At 33.7% G+C, this 17,428-nt stretch overlaps 1 protein-coding gene across 3 annotated transcripts in view; it reads left to right on the top strand.

Moving 5' to 3' along the window:
* LOC143084479 (trafficking protein particle complex subunit 13-like) overlaps positions 1-17,428 on the top strand; it is an 83,299-nt gene that overhangs the window by 41,726 nt on the left and 24,145 nt on the right. The window contains exons 1-3 of one of the 3 annotated variants that reach the window (XM_076260819.1): positions 6,012-6,157; positions 7,403-7,571; positions 8,602-8,686. In XM_076260819.1, coding sequence (XP_076116934.1) covers positions 6,088-6,157; positions 7,403-7,571; positions 8,602-8,686 — 324 coding nt within the window. In that variant the 5' untranslated portion in view covers positions 6,012-6,087. Of the gene's footprint in view, positions 1-6,011; positions 6,158-7,402; positions 7,572-8,601; positions 8,687-17,428 lie in introns of those variants that run through there. The other 2 variants (XM_076260821.1, XM_076260820.1) reach the window with 2 other exon arrangements.

Raw genomic sequence — 17,428 nt, 5'->3', positions numbered from 1 at the left:
TCTTCTTTTTATATCATTAAGATATTATTATGATTATCAACATGTTTGAGCAGTTTAGATTCAAATTTTCTATATTTATTGTCCAACACTTGTTTCCAGTCATGAATGTCCTCGTTTTTTATGGCATCGTTTGTATGCATGTAGTGTCTTTTCGAATGTTAATCTAGTTGTAAAAAAAAACTTCATTGACTAATGTGCTCATAAATGAAAATCCTGATTTTAGAGTTTTATGAAGCACAGATTTTAATTACATATTTACATAGTTTTTTTTCTAAGGAAAATTATATGGATTTTTTTATTACAAATTACCTCATTGACTTGAAACAGGTTAAGTACTATAGGAAAACAGATAGATACACAATTGGCATGTAAATAACACTATTAAAGTTGTTAATGGTTAAGTTCTTTGATAGTTTCTGTTTGAATTCATTCACATCTTTTTCAGTCACAGGAAATGTTAGAGCTTGACATGTGGTATTTAGACACACCAATTGACATTTAAAATTTATGAAATTAAAGTTGCAGTCATGTTATATAACCATATTTATTGATATAGGTTCATTCTGTCATTGATTTTGAAAAAGTAGATCACATTGTCAGCTAGGAATATTTTTTTTTCCTAGCCACCAGCATCATGATTTAGAGCTTTAAACATGGATAAGCACTTTGACTATTGTTCAAAACTGTATGCTGACCTTTTTGTTTTTGAGTTGTCATTTTCATTCTTGTCTCATTTACATATATATTCAATATCTCCTTTTCCTCACATGGAAGGTTTATGACAAAAATTACCATTTTAATTATTCCAATAAGAAAAAGCATATACCTTATGATTTTAAAGGTCAGTGGGATTTTTCAGTTGGAAGCTTTTGTTTCCGTGTGTAGTGTACATGATTGGTCATAATCTACTTGTACAGTTCGTGTTAGCCCTTACTAGGGAAAATTGCAAGGTGGAATAGATATATATAGCAATATATGAGCTTGTGAGATACTTGCTGAAAAACAGTCATCACAGATAGTTTTCCTATTTTTGTAACAAATAAGACTCATGACTACTTGGAAACAATTTTTTTTACGATTTCATTAACTTTTGCTATTGTCAAATCAAATTGATCATCTTTATGTTCGTATCATTAAAGTTTCTTTTTTTTTTGGTCATAAGTATCATGAATGATACATTCTCATGTTGAAACAGCTTATGAGGTAGCTTTTGATCAGATGATAGGAAATAATATTTTATTAAATTTAGTAGCTTTATTGTCAATTGAAAGCCTTGACTGAAAGCTTATTTTACAGATTACATGCACAAGCACTTCACATTAAAAAAAGTGTATGCAAGGTTTACACATGCCAATAAAACTGCAAAAGATGCAAATTAGAATTTTATCATGAAAGAACAAATTGATAAGCGATAAAATTAAACACAATACAGTAAAACAAACATGTTTTAATGAATACAAAAGTAAAAACTGACAGAAAAAGTAATGCCAGTAAATGTATGTATGTGTGTCGAATAATTGTGAGTTTTATTTGGGCATAAAACTTAAATTCATAAGGCTCTCAACTAAGAATGTCAGAATCATATGAAATTTGTATCTATCTTAGTTAATTTAGGTAGTGAAGTTTCCACAAAATAAAGGATAAACATTCATACAGATATCATTAACCCCGCCACCATTTTTGTGTCTGTCCCAAGTCAGAAGCCTCTGGCCTTTTTAGTCTTGTATAATTTTTAATTTTAGTTAATTTACATATTTCGGAGTTCAGTTTGACATTCATTATCACTGACCTAGTACACATTTTTGTTTAGGGGCCAGCTGAAGCATACCTCTGGATGCGGTGTTTTGAAGACCCATTGGTGAACTTTGGCTGTTTTCTGCTCTTTGGTCTAGTTGTTGTCTCTTTGACACATTCTCCATTTCCTTTCTCTATTTTAGATGAACTAATCACATGTCAGTCGGGTCAAATATTTTGCACAGACTTGGAGGACATTCATAACTTTATGCAACCTCGATTAAAGAAAACATTGGCACAGAATGAGGATATTAAGGTTAATGATAATGTCGCTCTCTTCTTTCATATATAATTCTATTAACTGTTGTGTCTTTTCTTCATAATTGTCATCATGGTTTTCATTATGATCCATTTTGTAATATTAGTTAGTACATTAGTGCCTTACTGCTACCACATAACAACTGTTATACATTAATTGTATAAGTACCTTCATATACAACCATGAAAATATTGGCCATTGTATTAATGATATATAGATTGAGATACAGGCTTGTGGTCTGTTTTCATATTCATCCATTTGTGTCCATTTCTTCAATTTACATTCATTCCAAATGGGAAATGGGTCTTCTTGATATTTGAATACATTAGCATTTGTACTTCAAAACTAATGTCCACTTTGCTGACTTGGGATTTATGAAATATTCTAAAGAGTTTCACTGCTACAAAACTTGTTCTGAATTGTCCTACTTCAGGACTTAAGTGGGTGTCTCTCAAGGGAAAACTTGTTCTGAAATGTCCTACTTCAGGACTTAAGTGGGTGTCTCTCAAGGGAAAATGGTCTTTACCATGATACAAATAAAGTCATGAAATCAAAATGACATACATAAAAAACAGGTACAATATCTTTAGCCAAAAGAGGGGGTCCTGCCTCCCACTTTTATAAGCCAAAAATTTCCATATGCATTTTTTTAACATGTTTAAGGTTATTAAAGTCCATATTCAGATTAAGGTTTGACACTGAAAGTCATAGCCTCATGACGCCAACTAACCTCTCCTAAGAGACATAAAAATCCTGGCAACTGATGCCTTGTTTAAAAAAACCTTTTGACACTACAGATTCCCATATAACAAAGGAAAGGGTATGTTCAGGTAGACAAAATATTGAATAATTGTAGGCACAAATGTCTTTTTTTTTTTATAGCATAATTGCCCGACTACTTGCAGATCCTTGCATACAATCTATACCTTTTAATGCTAGCAGAAATCAGTCTGATTTTTGTAAACTGATGAGCTTGACTTTCGTGGGAGTTTATTGTGTTTCTTAAAGTCACTATTGAGAAGACTTTTCATTACTGGCATTGTTCCATTGTATGCTTCAAAAGATCTATCATCAATGTAACAAATGTTCAACAGTTTGTTGACTTTTACTGTAAACAAATATTGGTTTTTGAATATGACTTTCAGGCTTGATGGAGGTAACATACAAACAAATCAATCTGTCATGTTATTTCTTTTGAGATGTTAACCTAGCATAAAAGAGAAAAAAATAAAGATTTTTTTTGGTGATAGAATATTCAAGAATTTTGACTGATTGGTTAGTAAGATACTTTAGTATGGAATTATTCTATAAAATTGAAAAATAGGAAACAAAAAATAACTACTATTTTTTAATTAATTGAAATATTAATTTTTGAAATGAGTTTCCTTGATTATAAATGCTGCTAAAAATACAGTTTGATTAAATTGATACATGTTTTTTCCCCAAGATATTTATGAAATTTTGTATGTATGTAGAGCTTAAACTACCTTTGATTATAAAAAAAATATATATGTATAATTTAATATGTGACAGTTATACTTTAATTGAAGACTTTATGACATCTATAAATGTATCAAATCCATAGAAAATGCATTTTTTCAATTTATATTTATAATTCTTTAAAATTCCTTCCAAAAAATTTTGTTTTAAATAACTTGTAACATGTTGTTGCAGGTCATATTTCTTTATTATTGATGTGTTGTGACAGAATATTATATAACAGTGTTCAGTAGATAAAAGTCATGTGCAACCTGTTGTACTGTGTTGATTTTCTTATTGTGTAATTTCTGATTGTCGCAACCTTTGCTCTTCACAGAAAATGAGGTTTAAGGGTGGTAGAATTAGTGTTTCCTTGAGAGTGTTTCCCTCCCCTCCTCAGAGGCATTTTTCAGGGGGTCAGACCCCTCTTTTCTTGACTGTAGCGTCCCACCTCTTAGACAGTCAGTTGACCCCCACTTATGAAAATGACTGGATCATCCACTGCTCCTTACACACAAACACACACATTCTACATAAATTATGTCTATAACACACATGTTTTTCAGTTGCAGTTGGCTTTACTTTTTTTTTTAAATCATATATTATATAAAAATTAAATTTTTGTAAAATTCAATAAATGACAAACCTATTTTATATATATTTTATAAGTACCATAAATAAAAACTCAGTATTTACTTCCAAAAATCAATTAAATGGTAGTTCATGTAATTTAATTTACTATGTATTGAATTTATTCTACAAATTATTTATACATGGTCTGTTGTTTGATGTGCACTTAAATTTGGATTTTACAGATTATTGAGATTGAAAACATAATATCATTTATTTATGAATGTGAAATTGTTTGAAACTGCAACAATATTTCAGCAGATATTAGCGCTGTTAATGTAGATGTAACACATTCATAAACACAGTTGAACAAGATAGATTATTTTAATAACATTTCAAATCAATATGATTTTTCCTCATTTTAGATATTAGAGACGATAATAAAAGGTAGATAGCTAAAAACAGATAGGATGACACATGGCTTATTCTAATTCATTTCAAATTATTTAATTTGAGAACCGAAAAATGGATGAGATAACATTTCTTTAACAGGTTAGATATAGTTTGAATTCAGTTTGAGCATTTTGAACTGTCTGATGTTTAGCTGCTGAAATTAACTTTTCATAGAAATTTTTGCCTAAACTTGGGTTACAATTTAGTAAATTTAAGTTTTGGCAAAACTGCTTTCAAATTTTGTGTAGCCTTTTTTGGAAATTGATCTTTGTCTGATCAGAAATGAGGAAAATTAAAAGTTTTAAGTACTTCTATACTTAAAGTGTTGTTTACAACACTAGAATGATATCCTGAACCAGTCTTCAAAATAAACTTTGAAATCTACAGGTCTAGAACTCAATCTTTTGGAAAATTTTAGTTAGACACTGTTGTCCTGTAGAGATGGTATTTTCAGGCCTGAGAGCAATTTTACAAGCCTGGGCTGCCACAGGGCCAGTGGTTCAGTGTGAAGACGACTGAACTTAAGGATAGTCCTGTATAATTTACGAGTCCTTTGCTAGTGAATGAATGTGAATTAAAGGTCAAAAAGAGGCAATTACACTTTTATCAAATTAAAAGGATTGACAATACCCGTTGAATAAAAAGAAAACCAAACAACCAAAAGACAAACAATAGAATACAAAACACAACTTAGAAAACTCAAATCTGTGTTACATTAACCCCCCGATGAAAATGGTGGTGATCTCATGTGCTCCTGAGTAGGCAGATCCTGCTCCACATGTGGACTGTTATGTTGCTCATGGTTATTCAAACCTGGTAATAAGTCTAAGTCAAATTTGAGGAAAGTCTGGCAGTTGTGGCACTCAGCAGCGCTTGGTTATAATTTCTGTAATCCTGATATGAAGATGCATGACTCTTGGTAGTTAAAGAAGGTTGTTTCAGTGATGAACCTTAGTGTTTCATAATTCAATCTAAAATTAATATCAGTAGTTTACTAAAAGCTAAATTTATTAAATACATTTATGCATAGATTAATTTCCTAAATGTACTGTTTATTAAAATACTATCCAACAATCTCTATAATATTTCTGTACAGTTATTAATATTAATAGTTAATCTGGATAATTCATGCCATGGCCTTTTGTCTCAAATCATTATATATCCAATGGGATACTAAAATCTTTCAACATGGTTTTTCACTCAAAATAGTTTTATTTCATTTATTTTGCTGATACAATTGATGACAAAATCACCACATATGCAAGCACTTAAAAAGTTTTTTGCTTATTGAAATTTAATCCACAAAATGTCTAAAATAAATTATAGCTTCATAATAAATATTAACTTTTTTTTAACATTTTAACATCAAATCACTTTTATTGTAACAAGTGGAATACACAGAAGGATAAAATAAATACAACATGTACTTATGTCTGGTGAAGATTAGGGTAAATGTGGTAATTATGATTCAGGAAATTATATACAATAAATACATGTATATTGTATGATTTCCCTTGTGTCACAGATGTGACATGCTTTTTAATGCTAATGAATGTGTAGATGGCTTTAAAATGTCTGGTGGAAAACAGCTCAAATTGAAAGGTAAAACGTTAATTTTATTGTTAATCAGTGTATTGCATTACAATTACTGATTACAGTGTGTGTAACCACACTTGTAGACAAACATATTGTATACATTTGTGTGTTGATAAATTGTCAAGTGGGATGAGAGAGTAATACTACTAAATGTTAATAAACTAGTTCTGTTAAGATTTTGTAGAAATGGTTCGTCCCTTTTCTGTGCTTAGCATATTTGACCCCCCCCCTTTTTTCATGAAGAGATAAGGTCTTCTAAAAAATATCAATTTTGTGGTTTCCTTTATCATATTGATATTAAAACACTATATACCGGGTAGAAAAGTTTCATGTCATTTGAATGACACTCTCTATAAATTGAATTTGGAAGGAAAGTATAATTAATGAGGAATTTGTTCAAATAGATAATCTGCATGGTCTAACTGGAATACATGATTTGCTGTCTGTCAGTTTACTTGAAACAGAAAATACCTGCTAAAAGTTGTAGAAAGTTTCTTACCTATCAGTGTCCAGATCCCAATAGGGAAAATAAAATTCTCTGATCAAGAATCTTATAAAGGACAATTATTTCTATACTTTATCAATTTTACAATTAGAGCTATTTCAAATATCAGAACACCATTAGTATAAATGCATGAGAGAAGCTATGTTAGAAATAAAAATGATTTCGTAAAATTCAATAAAATCACATTTTCATGTAGAGGGGGCGAACCTTTTCTATAATTTATGTGAAAATATTATAATATCGAAGTGGTTGCTTTCAATATACCACACAGTATAATTCATTTTCCGATTATTTTTTATGTTTCATGACACATTGTTGGCCTCTTAGGCAGCATTAATTATGAGACTACATATTTGATTTCTTTGTCAGATTTCTTTTATTTATATTGCTCCATTGCTATGTTCTCCAATTCACAGTTGTAGCATAATTGTCAGTTTGCAAAGACTAGTGATTCACCTCAAATTGTAGCTAGGGACCGTCTGAAACTTGCAGTGAGGTGAGAGTTTTTTGCTCCTGGTGACTTTGAGATGAAGAATATCAATAAAAGCACTTATGTTCCTTTGCTTTTTGTGTTTATTTGCTGTCTATGTGCTGATTTTGTGTCATGGATAGATAGATACCTCATATCCTTTGTTTTCTATTGCAGTATCCACCATATGTATTCAAGTATGACATAACCAAGCCAAGCTTTATTATTTTACCATTGAATGACATGTAATGATAGAAACTTTTTTTTATCTTTTCAGTCATGAGGCTGACTAAGCCTGGCCTGATGGCCTTCCATCCTTTGATCAGTGACAACAGGGACTTGCCTGGTCAGTTGTTTTCTAAACTGAATGATACAGATATAGCCAAACCTATTGGTCTTCCATACTTTGGTCTTGATGACCTTCTAACCTTGCCACAAAACTTTGGGTAAGTACTCTTAACTTGCTTTCATATGCATTTGCTCAATGTTGAAATATGTTTTTCCCTAAAACAGAAAAAAGTGTATACAAATTTTTCCAACATTTTATGAAATCTTAAACTTCAAAGTGAAACCTGTCAAGTGTTGCAGGGATTACAATAAATATGCTGTAATCTGATTGTGTGGATTAAATTTAATATGAATAAGTAAAAGAACTCCCTTAAAACCATTTCCTCCATGGATTTTTTTTTAACATACTTGATTCGCATAGGATTTTTTCAATAAAAAAAAATCATCAGGTTTAAAGTATTAATGCATTGTGAAAACCAATATTTCATCAATTGAAGTTCAAGTCAGATATTCTCATGCATATCCTTTTCAGGAGGAAGGGGTCCGCGGGTTGGAACCCCCCTTTTTTTGGACGATCAATGCATTTGAATGGGGACATGTAGTTGAACACCACCACCCCCCCCCCCCCTTTGTCCTGGGTTAGGACCCCCCCCTTTTAAAATGGCTGGATCCGCCCCTGCTTTTCATATTGGATACAATTTTTTTTAAGTCTAATGCAGACATTTTGTAGTCAAAGTGTTTCAACTAAGGTACTACACAGGCGTCAAAAGGTGTCATTATGGACAAAAGGGGTGGCGTCAAAAGGCATCATTATGGAGGAAAGGGTTAAGTTAACTGGTACAGACTTAAAATAAGAAAAAGTGCATACTGGTTATAAGAATAGGGTGTTTAGTTGAATAAAGAATTTGAAGACTGTCAGCATAACTAAAAGAAAGAAGAAACTTAGGGTAGAACTTTCAAATGCTGGACAAGAACATATAAATCCTTCTAAAAATGTATTGGAAATCTAAAATAAGCTTGTGTATCAGTACAAAGTTATTTGAACTACTAGTCTAAGGTCACTGTGAATCTATTGCTAGTTAAACAATGTCACAGCTTCCTATATTGTCTATTTAAATGGTATAAATTGATTTTTATTGCATATATTAATATTCAAGTGTATTTTTTTTTTTTTTTTGTATATTTTAGGAACATTTTTCTTGGAGAGACATTTTCTAGTTATATTAGTGTGCACAATGACAGTATGCATACATGTAAAGAAATAGTACTAAAAGTAGGTATACTTTACTGTATGACCATTAATTTAAATGAAATAACCTTAATAGATTCCCCTTTAAGCAGAAAGGCAGGATAAAGAAATATTACATCTAACATAAAGACATTTAAAAGATATACAAGAACCTAACACCAAGAATCACTTAAGTTTCAGAATGAGAGGTCAAAGTGCACCTCTCCTGAAGGAATTTACTACTCTTCTTTTAAGAATGTACTTAGGTGAGGTTTTGGACGTGTCAAATGTTCCGACTCCTTGGTGTTTTCCATACGATATAAGGTAAAATATATTGCCTCATATCACCTATTTATCTTTTAACATAAGACTTAATGGCTCATAAAAGGTCATTTGACAAAATTTAAGCAGATTCTTGATTTTCTTTCTTTTGATTTGAGACCCAAATAATACCAACGCAAATATAAGGTAAAAGTCTGAGTCAGCCTTTTCCCGCCATATCTCATAAATCAAATATCTCGAAAAGGAGCTACATGACCTATCAATATTTTTATGCAGTTAAGCTGCATTATGCGAGCACCCTAGATTTGTGTTCTACCCAATAAATCCTGAAATACTTGCCATTGTTATTATCTAGCTTGCTACTATGTTATATATAACTAATTGAACACTTTTTTAATACTTTTTATTCTGGATTACAAAAAAAATGACCAGAAAAACCTTAAATGATCGTCGATTTATCCAAGTTTTATAGTTACACATAGGAAGTAGTGCTTATTAAGAATCCTTGTGTAGTTCATTATGACTTGTGCTTTTAGCTAAGATGTCAAAGAACAATTGTATGAAATATTTAATCGCCGAAAATCTCTTAAGACAAGCAGTTTAGATTTCCCAAATGACAAAAGTCGTAGGAATATTGTTTGTCATCAATACGTAGTACAACTACGTCAGTAGTCTATTATATAATAAGTTCAACTGTTCATGCTGTTGGCGGCAATTTCAAATTAGAAAAAGAAATTTTCGTAGCTTTCAATATGGAGGCAGGTGTGCAAATTAGAGGTGGTCCGAGACCTTTTGCAAGCGGAATTTCGACTAGGATAGTTGGTTTCTAGCTACGCCCGACGTAGTCACCTTCCATTTGAAAGAAAATAAGAAATTACTTTGCAAACCTTTTCACCATGTTCACCAAAGTCTCCAATTAAACGAGCTAAAAACTTATTTTTATCATTATTATTCATGACGGCGATGTTCATTTTGTTCAACCGCTAGCTTTATACAGAAAATCGCCGACAAATATTGTATAAATTCGAGTAAAATCGTATCTGATTGACAAAAGCAACATTGTAAACACATAACAATGGCGACCGTGAAGACAAAAAAATTAGTATGGCGTTCATTATCACTGGACTAGTATATATTTGTTTAGGGGCCAGCTGAAGGACGCCTCCGGGTGCGAGAATTTCTCGCTACATTGAAGACCTGTTGGTGACCCTCTGCTGTTGTTTTTTATTTGGTCGGGTTGTTTTCTCTTTGACACATTCCCCATTTCCATTCTCAATTTTAAAATTTTACAAAATCGGATCCGATTCCGGAAGCGGATAAGGGTAATTCCCGGGTTTGGCAATCATTTACAAAATAAATCCAAGCAGGTGAAAAAATACATCTATGCATGGTAAATGAATATAAACACAAGTATTGTAAACCAAAAGATATATTTTTGTATATGTAAAAGAAAGAAAAAGCAGAAAAATGTTTTATTCAGAAACTCAAAATTACTTTTTGACAAATTTTAATTTAAAAATCCAATACAACGTGACAGCTGGGAACAGTGTATCTAACAATATACATGTTCATGGTCACAGTCTAAATTTTCTTTATAAATGATAAATGATGATAATGCATGTGAGATGCTTTTAAAGTGTAAACATATTACTGCAATTTCGAGGGGTTATTTGTTTTTTCTCAATTTTGAAGGGTCAATTAAAGTAGCTGAAAGTTTCTTTCTTTATTTTCACAAATAATGCAACTATATTATATATACCTTATTGTAAGTAAATCATATGATATATAGGTGGCATTCTTTGGGCCACTCTACCCCCTCCTGTTTGATAACTTGGAAACATTCGAGCTCCCCACCCCTTAACCATATGAGGGGCAGATCCAGGATTTTAGGTTAGGAGGGGTGCAAACTTAAATTTTCGCCGAGCAGAGCGAGGCTAAAAAAAATTGAGGTAAAATTATCGGAATATTCTTTATTAAGCTGAGAACAACCCATGCTTTGCAAATTTAAGGGGGGGGGGTGCAAGCCCGCAACCCTCCCCCGTCTGAATCGCCGCTGCATATATTCAAGTATAGGACAATATAATAAATAAAAAATGAAATATAGGGAGTTACCCCACCCCCTCCTGTTTGAGAACTTGGAAACAGTCGAGATCCACACCCCTTAACCATATATATTCATGTTTGTGACAATATGAAAAATCAAATGGAATATAGGAAGAGTCGCTAGGGGTCACCCCACCACTCCTGTTTTAGAATTTAAAAATGGTCGAGATCCCCACCCCTAAACCATATATATTCATGTATGGGACAATATAACAAATCAGATGAAATATAGGGGGAGTCCCTTAGGTCACCCCACCCCCTCCTGTTTGAGAATTTGAAACCCATTGAGATCGCCACCCCTTAACCATATATATCCATGTACGGGACAATATAACAATTCAAATGAAAGATAGGGGAGTCCCTGAGGTCACTGTTCACCCTCATTTTTGAGAACTTGGAAATGGTCAAGATCCTTATCCCTAAACCATATATACTCATGTATGGGACAATATAACAAATCAAATGAAATATAGGGGAAGTCCCTGTGGTCATCCCAACCCTCCTGTTTGAGAACTTGGAAAGGGTTGAGATTCCCACACCAAAACAATATATATTCATGTATGGGTCAATATAACTAATTAAATGAAATATAGGAGGTCCCTGGGGTCACCCTACCCCTCCTGTTTGAGAACTTGGAAACCAATGAGATCCCCACCCCTAAACCATATATATTCATGTATGAGACAATATAACAAATAAAATGAAATGTAGGGGAAGTCCCTAGGGTCACCCTACCCCCAGAGGCGGATCCAGAAATTTTCATAAGTGGGGCCCACTAACTGACCTAAGAGGGGCCCGCTCCAGTCACGCTTCAGTGATTCCATCTATATGAGCAACCAAATTTTTTTCCCAAAAAGGGGGGACAGGGCTCCTGCCCCCCTAAATCCTCTGCCTACCCCTACCTGTTTGAGAACTTGAAAACCGTTGAGATCCCCACCCCTAAATTATATATATTCATATGTATGGGACAAAATAACAAATCATTTACATTTACTATGGGCAGGTCAGTCAGACCTCACCTTTGATCCCTGTTGTAGTGAACATTTGTCTGATTCGTGTCTCATAACTTTTGTACTATAGAACACAAACTCAGTTTTCTTTCCAGGGAAACCAGTCCATTCATACTATTACATGTTCATACCAAGTCAAATTGAACTTCTAGCAGTCAAATAAAACCAAGGTTAACTACCAAGTAGAACAACTGCAATCATTGGGAACTTGTACCACTGCAGACTCACCATAAAAAAATATACATTGATATATGCATTGCTTTTGAAACCTGGATAACATATAAATTATTTGCCTTAAAAAATAAATCATTAGATAAACATGAATGAACTATATATGAATGTTTAATTTTGATGCAACATTGCCACTGTGGCGAGTGCAATTTAGGGTAAAGTTGGTAAGATCTAGATGGGAGTGAGAATTGAATGAAAACACATGTTAGAGTTGAAAGGTTAAAGTTGCGATCGTGGGAATGAGAAAGATATACTTATGAGTGGGCAGTTGTTAATCTAAGCTGAAACTATACACACCTATTAATAATTATAAAAGATATTTCAATAATTGAGATGGAATTAAAAATGTAACTTTATACAAGAGTCAGTTATTCTTGGGACATTTCAAGTGAGATACCTGTAAAATAACGACAACGTTGTCGTCAATAACCAAACTATGGAGTAGAGAAAAGTATACGTCAGTAGACAGCTAGTTCCCCTGATACCCTTAATTCCTAAGTAACACCGAGGACAACAGGCGTATCATATGGTGGAGGTACCCGGTTGTCGGTTAAAATGGACTTGTTATGTCATACCAGTTGAGAAACAGAACCATTGAACATTCAAAAATGAGCGATTCAGAAAGTGAAGTTACTATCCAAAATCAGCCTGAACCTGACAAAAATTCAGCCGAAAAATCAGCTAGTCAAACAACACCAACACAAGCCACCGTAAACAGTGAACATTTCAAAATTTTGAAACATCAGTCACATGGCAAAAACATTCCAACATGGATCAAAATCATCTACACCGGGATTTTCTATAGATAGTTTTGCCGGGTTACCAACCGAAGATGCCAACCTATGGCTCGATAAATTCGATGCATGGATTGCGTTCCATGGATGGAACAAGGAAAATGAAAAAATTGCAAGTGCTATGCGTCTAAAATTGGAAGGAGGTGCACTATCGTGGTTTAATGGTCTGCCCAATAGTGTAAAACGAAACAGTGATACATTATTTACAAAATTCAAAGAACATTTTAGTGGACTACACCCAACATGGATGCTTGAACAACATTTATATGAACGATGTATGCTTCCATCAGAATCACTCGAAGTCTACATTAGTGACATTGAGAAACGGTGTAGCCGTTTTTGCAAAACAGACAGGGAGACTACAACCGCATTCATCAGAGGACTACCTGGATCATTACGTGTGTTTGTGATTCAAAGGGACCCAAAATACTTCAAAGATGCCGTACAGTCTGCAAGATTGGCACAAGAATCGATGGCCGGACTAACAAGCACCTTCGAATATGGAGCTTCAAACTCAGTGTTGAATAAACTTTCTGACCAGGAGAAGGCAATCAAAGATTTGAAAGACACTATATCCGCTATGCAGATTTCAAACCCTAGAATAAACAAAAGTGAATACAAGGTAGAGTGTCAACTGTGTACAAAAACAGGACATTCTGCCAAAGACTGTCGCAGTTACAGTATACAAGAGAAATCTGGTTTTGATAAAAAGAGAGACATCGAGTGTTATAATTGTCACAAGCGTGGACATTACGCAAGAGAGTGTCGAGAATATTATATAGGAAACTAAGAAAGCCTAACAATTCGGGGCGACTTGTTAGGCCGGAAGGACTTATTGACCCGCCAAGCCCAATAGTAAGTGACAGTTTGTGTACAGTAAACGCTGCTTCTTTGATAAACAATTATATTAAGATTTCTATTGATAAATATGATACATTTGCATTGATAGATACAGGTGCAGATATTTCTGTCGCAAATCCTTCTTTTATTGGCAAATTGAGAAATATTGGTGTGAGAGTAAACATTGATAGATCTGATAAAGACTCTATTTTGATAGCCAATAATGAAAAGGTAAAAATTATTGGTGTAATTAGTGTAAATATTGTAGTTGGGAAGGAGAATGCACATGTTAGATTTTATTTAGTACCTGGTCTAGAACCTAACATTATTTTAGGTATTGATTTTCTTAAAAGTAAAGGAGCAGTGATTGATTTTGTAAATAGAAAGGTTACTTTTGACCCTAGGCGTCAGTTAGTTGCACAAACTGATGTTACTGTACCTCCCATGTCCGAGAAGTTAATTGTTGCAAAAATTAAAGGCACACCTCTGCCTGATTTAATTTTAGGTATTTCTACAGAGTCCCCTGTTTTGGCTTCTCATAGCTTATTAGCTGCGAAATCACTTTCTGAGGTTAGAAACGGGACAGTAGCACATGGTTTATGCAATTTAACAGATAAGCCTATTACAATTAAGAAGAATTCTAATGTAGGGAAATTTGTGTGCTTATCGGACAAAGATAAGGTGTTTGTTGTTAATGAATCAAAAACGTCTGCGTCTGTGCAAAACACGCCCATTGAAGATGAGGGCGCTGTAATGAATGAGATGCTTTCACACATAGGTCATGACCTAAACGATAAAGAGAGAGATCAGATGGTAAATTTATTAGAAAGTTACTCTAATGTTTTTGTAAACAGTGGAAAGTTAGGAAATTGCGATATTTTACAACATGAAATCAGCATGCCATGCGACCAACAACCGATTAGACAATGACCGTACAAGATTGGTAATAAACAAAAACAAATATTAGAAAACATGATAGAGGATATGTTAAAACAAGATATTATAGAACCAAGTACTAGTCCTTGGGCAGCGCCATGTCTACTTGTAGCTAAGAAGAACAATAGCGAATATAGATTCGTGGTTGATTATAGAAAAATAAATTCCATAACAGAACAAGATGCTCATCCTCTTTTAACTACTGACGATGCATTAGAAAGCTTGGGGGCCACCCAACCCTCATACTTTAGTTGTTTGGACCTCCGTAGTGGATTTTATCAGACTCAGATTAGTCCTAAGTCTCGCCCATATACAGCATGGAGATGTCATTTAGGTCTTTTTCAATTTAAACGTCTTCCAATGGGACTGAAAAATAGCCCTCAAATGTTTCAAAGATTAATGGAAACCGTATTACGAGGAATGACATTCAAATTTTTTTTGATCTATTTAGATGACATAATAGTGTTTTCAAAAACTTTTAATGAACATATAGAACACTTGAGAGACGTTTTTGTTAAACTACGAGATGCTTGACTTAAACTGCATCCCCAAAAATGTTCATTTGCACAAAGGGAGATAAATTATTTAGGACACAAAGTTAGCAACGAGGGTATTGCGCCAGATAAGTCAGAAATTGACGCAATCACTCAATATCCCGTTCCACGTAAACTTAAAGATCTACGTGCCTTCTTAGGTTTATCAGGATATTATAGAAAATTTGTTCAAAATTATGCAAAGATTGCTGCACCGCTTTATGCACTGACTAAGAAAAACTGTGAATTTGTATGGTCAAAGGAATGTGACAGTGCATTTGAACATTTAAAATCCGCCTTGACGTCACCACCGATTTTGGCGTATCCAGACTATGATAGACCTTTTCGTGTTTACACTGATGCTAGCTCTTTTGCGTTAGGTGCTGTTCTCTGTCAAGAACAAAGTGGTCAAGAAAGAGTTATTTGCTATGCTGGTTGTGCATTGAGTAAACAAGAACAAAACTATGGAATTACCGAACTGGAATGTCTAGCACTAGTGTTTGCTATAAAGAAATTTGATTGTTATCTCCGATTTACAAGTTTTATGGCTTACGTGGATCATGCCGCTTTGAAATGGCTACTTTCGCTTAAAGAACCAACAGGCAAATTTGCTCGATGGGTAGCACTCATACAATCATATAACTTTGAAATCGTGTATAGACCTGGATCATCACATGGCAATGCTGATGGAGTAAGCAGACGTACATATGTTGATTCACCGGATGATGACCTCAACAACGAAAGTCTTTTGAACATATTACCCTCATATCAAATACACGAGACTCATCAGTTAAATACGAAAGAATCATCAAATCCGATATTTTCACCACCTGTTCGTAAAATTGCCTGTCAATCAGTGAAACAGTGCAGAGACATTCATATTAATGCTGATAATTTATTCTCAACGACTGAAATAAAATCTGAACAACGTGCGGATAACAACTATAAAGATATCATAGACTACTTAGAGACCGGTAGATTACCTAAAGATAAGGACAAACACCGAAAAGTATTAGTGCTGCAGCCATTTTATTTCTTACATGATGACATTTTATATCACGTTGATAAACGATCAAAACGTGGACAAAGAGACTTAAATGCAAACATTCAATTAGCAATTCCACGAAAAATGGTTCCAACAATTTTAGCAGAAACTCACAATAGTTTATTTTCTGGTCACTTAGGAATAAGTAGAACTATCCGTAGGACTCAACGTCTTTATTTTTGGCCATTAATGAACAGCGACATTGAAAACTGGATAAAGTCGTGTGAACTTTGTTCGGAGCGTAAACAACCTTCAAATCCTGTCCGAGCTCAGCTATCTAGCATGCCTTTAGCATCAATGCCTTTTGAAAGAGTCAGTACTGACATTATGGGACCGTTACCCGTTAGTGGACCGTCCAAATATCAATATGTGCTTGTATTCATTTGCTATTTTACAAAGTACGTTGAATTTATACCTTTATCTGATATAAGAGCTTCAACAGTAGCGAAAGCGTTTATAGAAAATGTACTGTGTCGTCATGGTTCGCCAAGTTTTTTACACTCCGACAGAGGATCCAACTATTTATCTAACATTGTTAGAGAAACTTGCAAACTGTTTGAAATTACAAAAACTCATACTACAAGTTACCACCCACAATGCAATGGTCAAAGTGAAAGAATGATGCGATCCGTAAAAGACATGTTATCAAAATATTTAGATGATAATAAGAACTGGCATAACTTTCTGCCTTTTATTCAATTCGCATATAATACAGCACCGTCGGTGGATACAACAGACTATTCACCATTCTTTTTAGTGTATGGCCGACATCCGAAAAATCCAATTGATTCTAATTTACCGAACTTAGATGTCAACAAAACAGCTCAGGAATACGTTACCACCTTACTTGAAGAACTTGAAATAGCTAGAAAAATCGCTAAAGAATTAATTGAAATCCGTAAAGCTGAAATGTTAAAAAAAGGCAAATAAAAACATAGACAATCCTAATTTCAATGTAGGTGACATTGGACGAAAATTAAACAGACCTTGGATTGGTCCGTATTATATTTCGC

This window comes from Mytilus galloprovincialis, chromosome 1, assembly GCF_965363235.1.
Source record: "Mytilus galloprovincialis chromosome 1, xbMytGall1.hap1.1, whole genome shotgun sequence".
Classification (NCBI taxonomy): Eukaryota; Metazoa; Mollusca; class Bivalvia; order Mytilida; family Mytilidae; genus Mytilus; species Mytilus galloprovincialis.
This window is presented reverse-complemented; position numbering and strand designations above follow the sequence as displayed.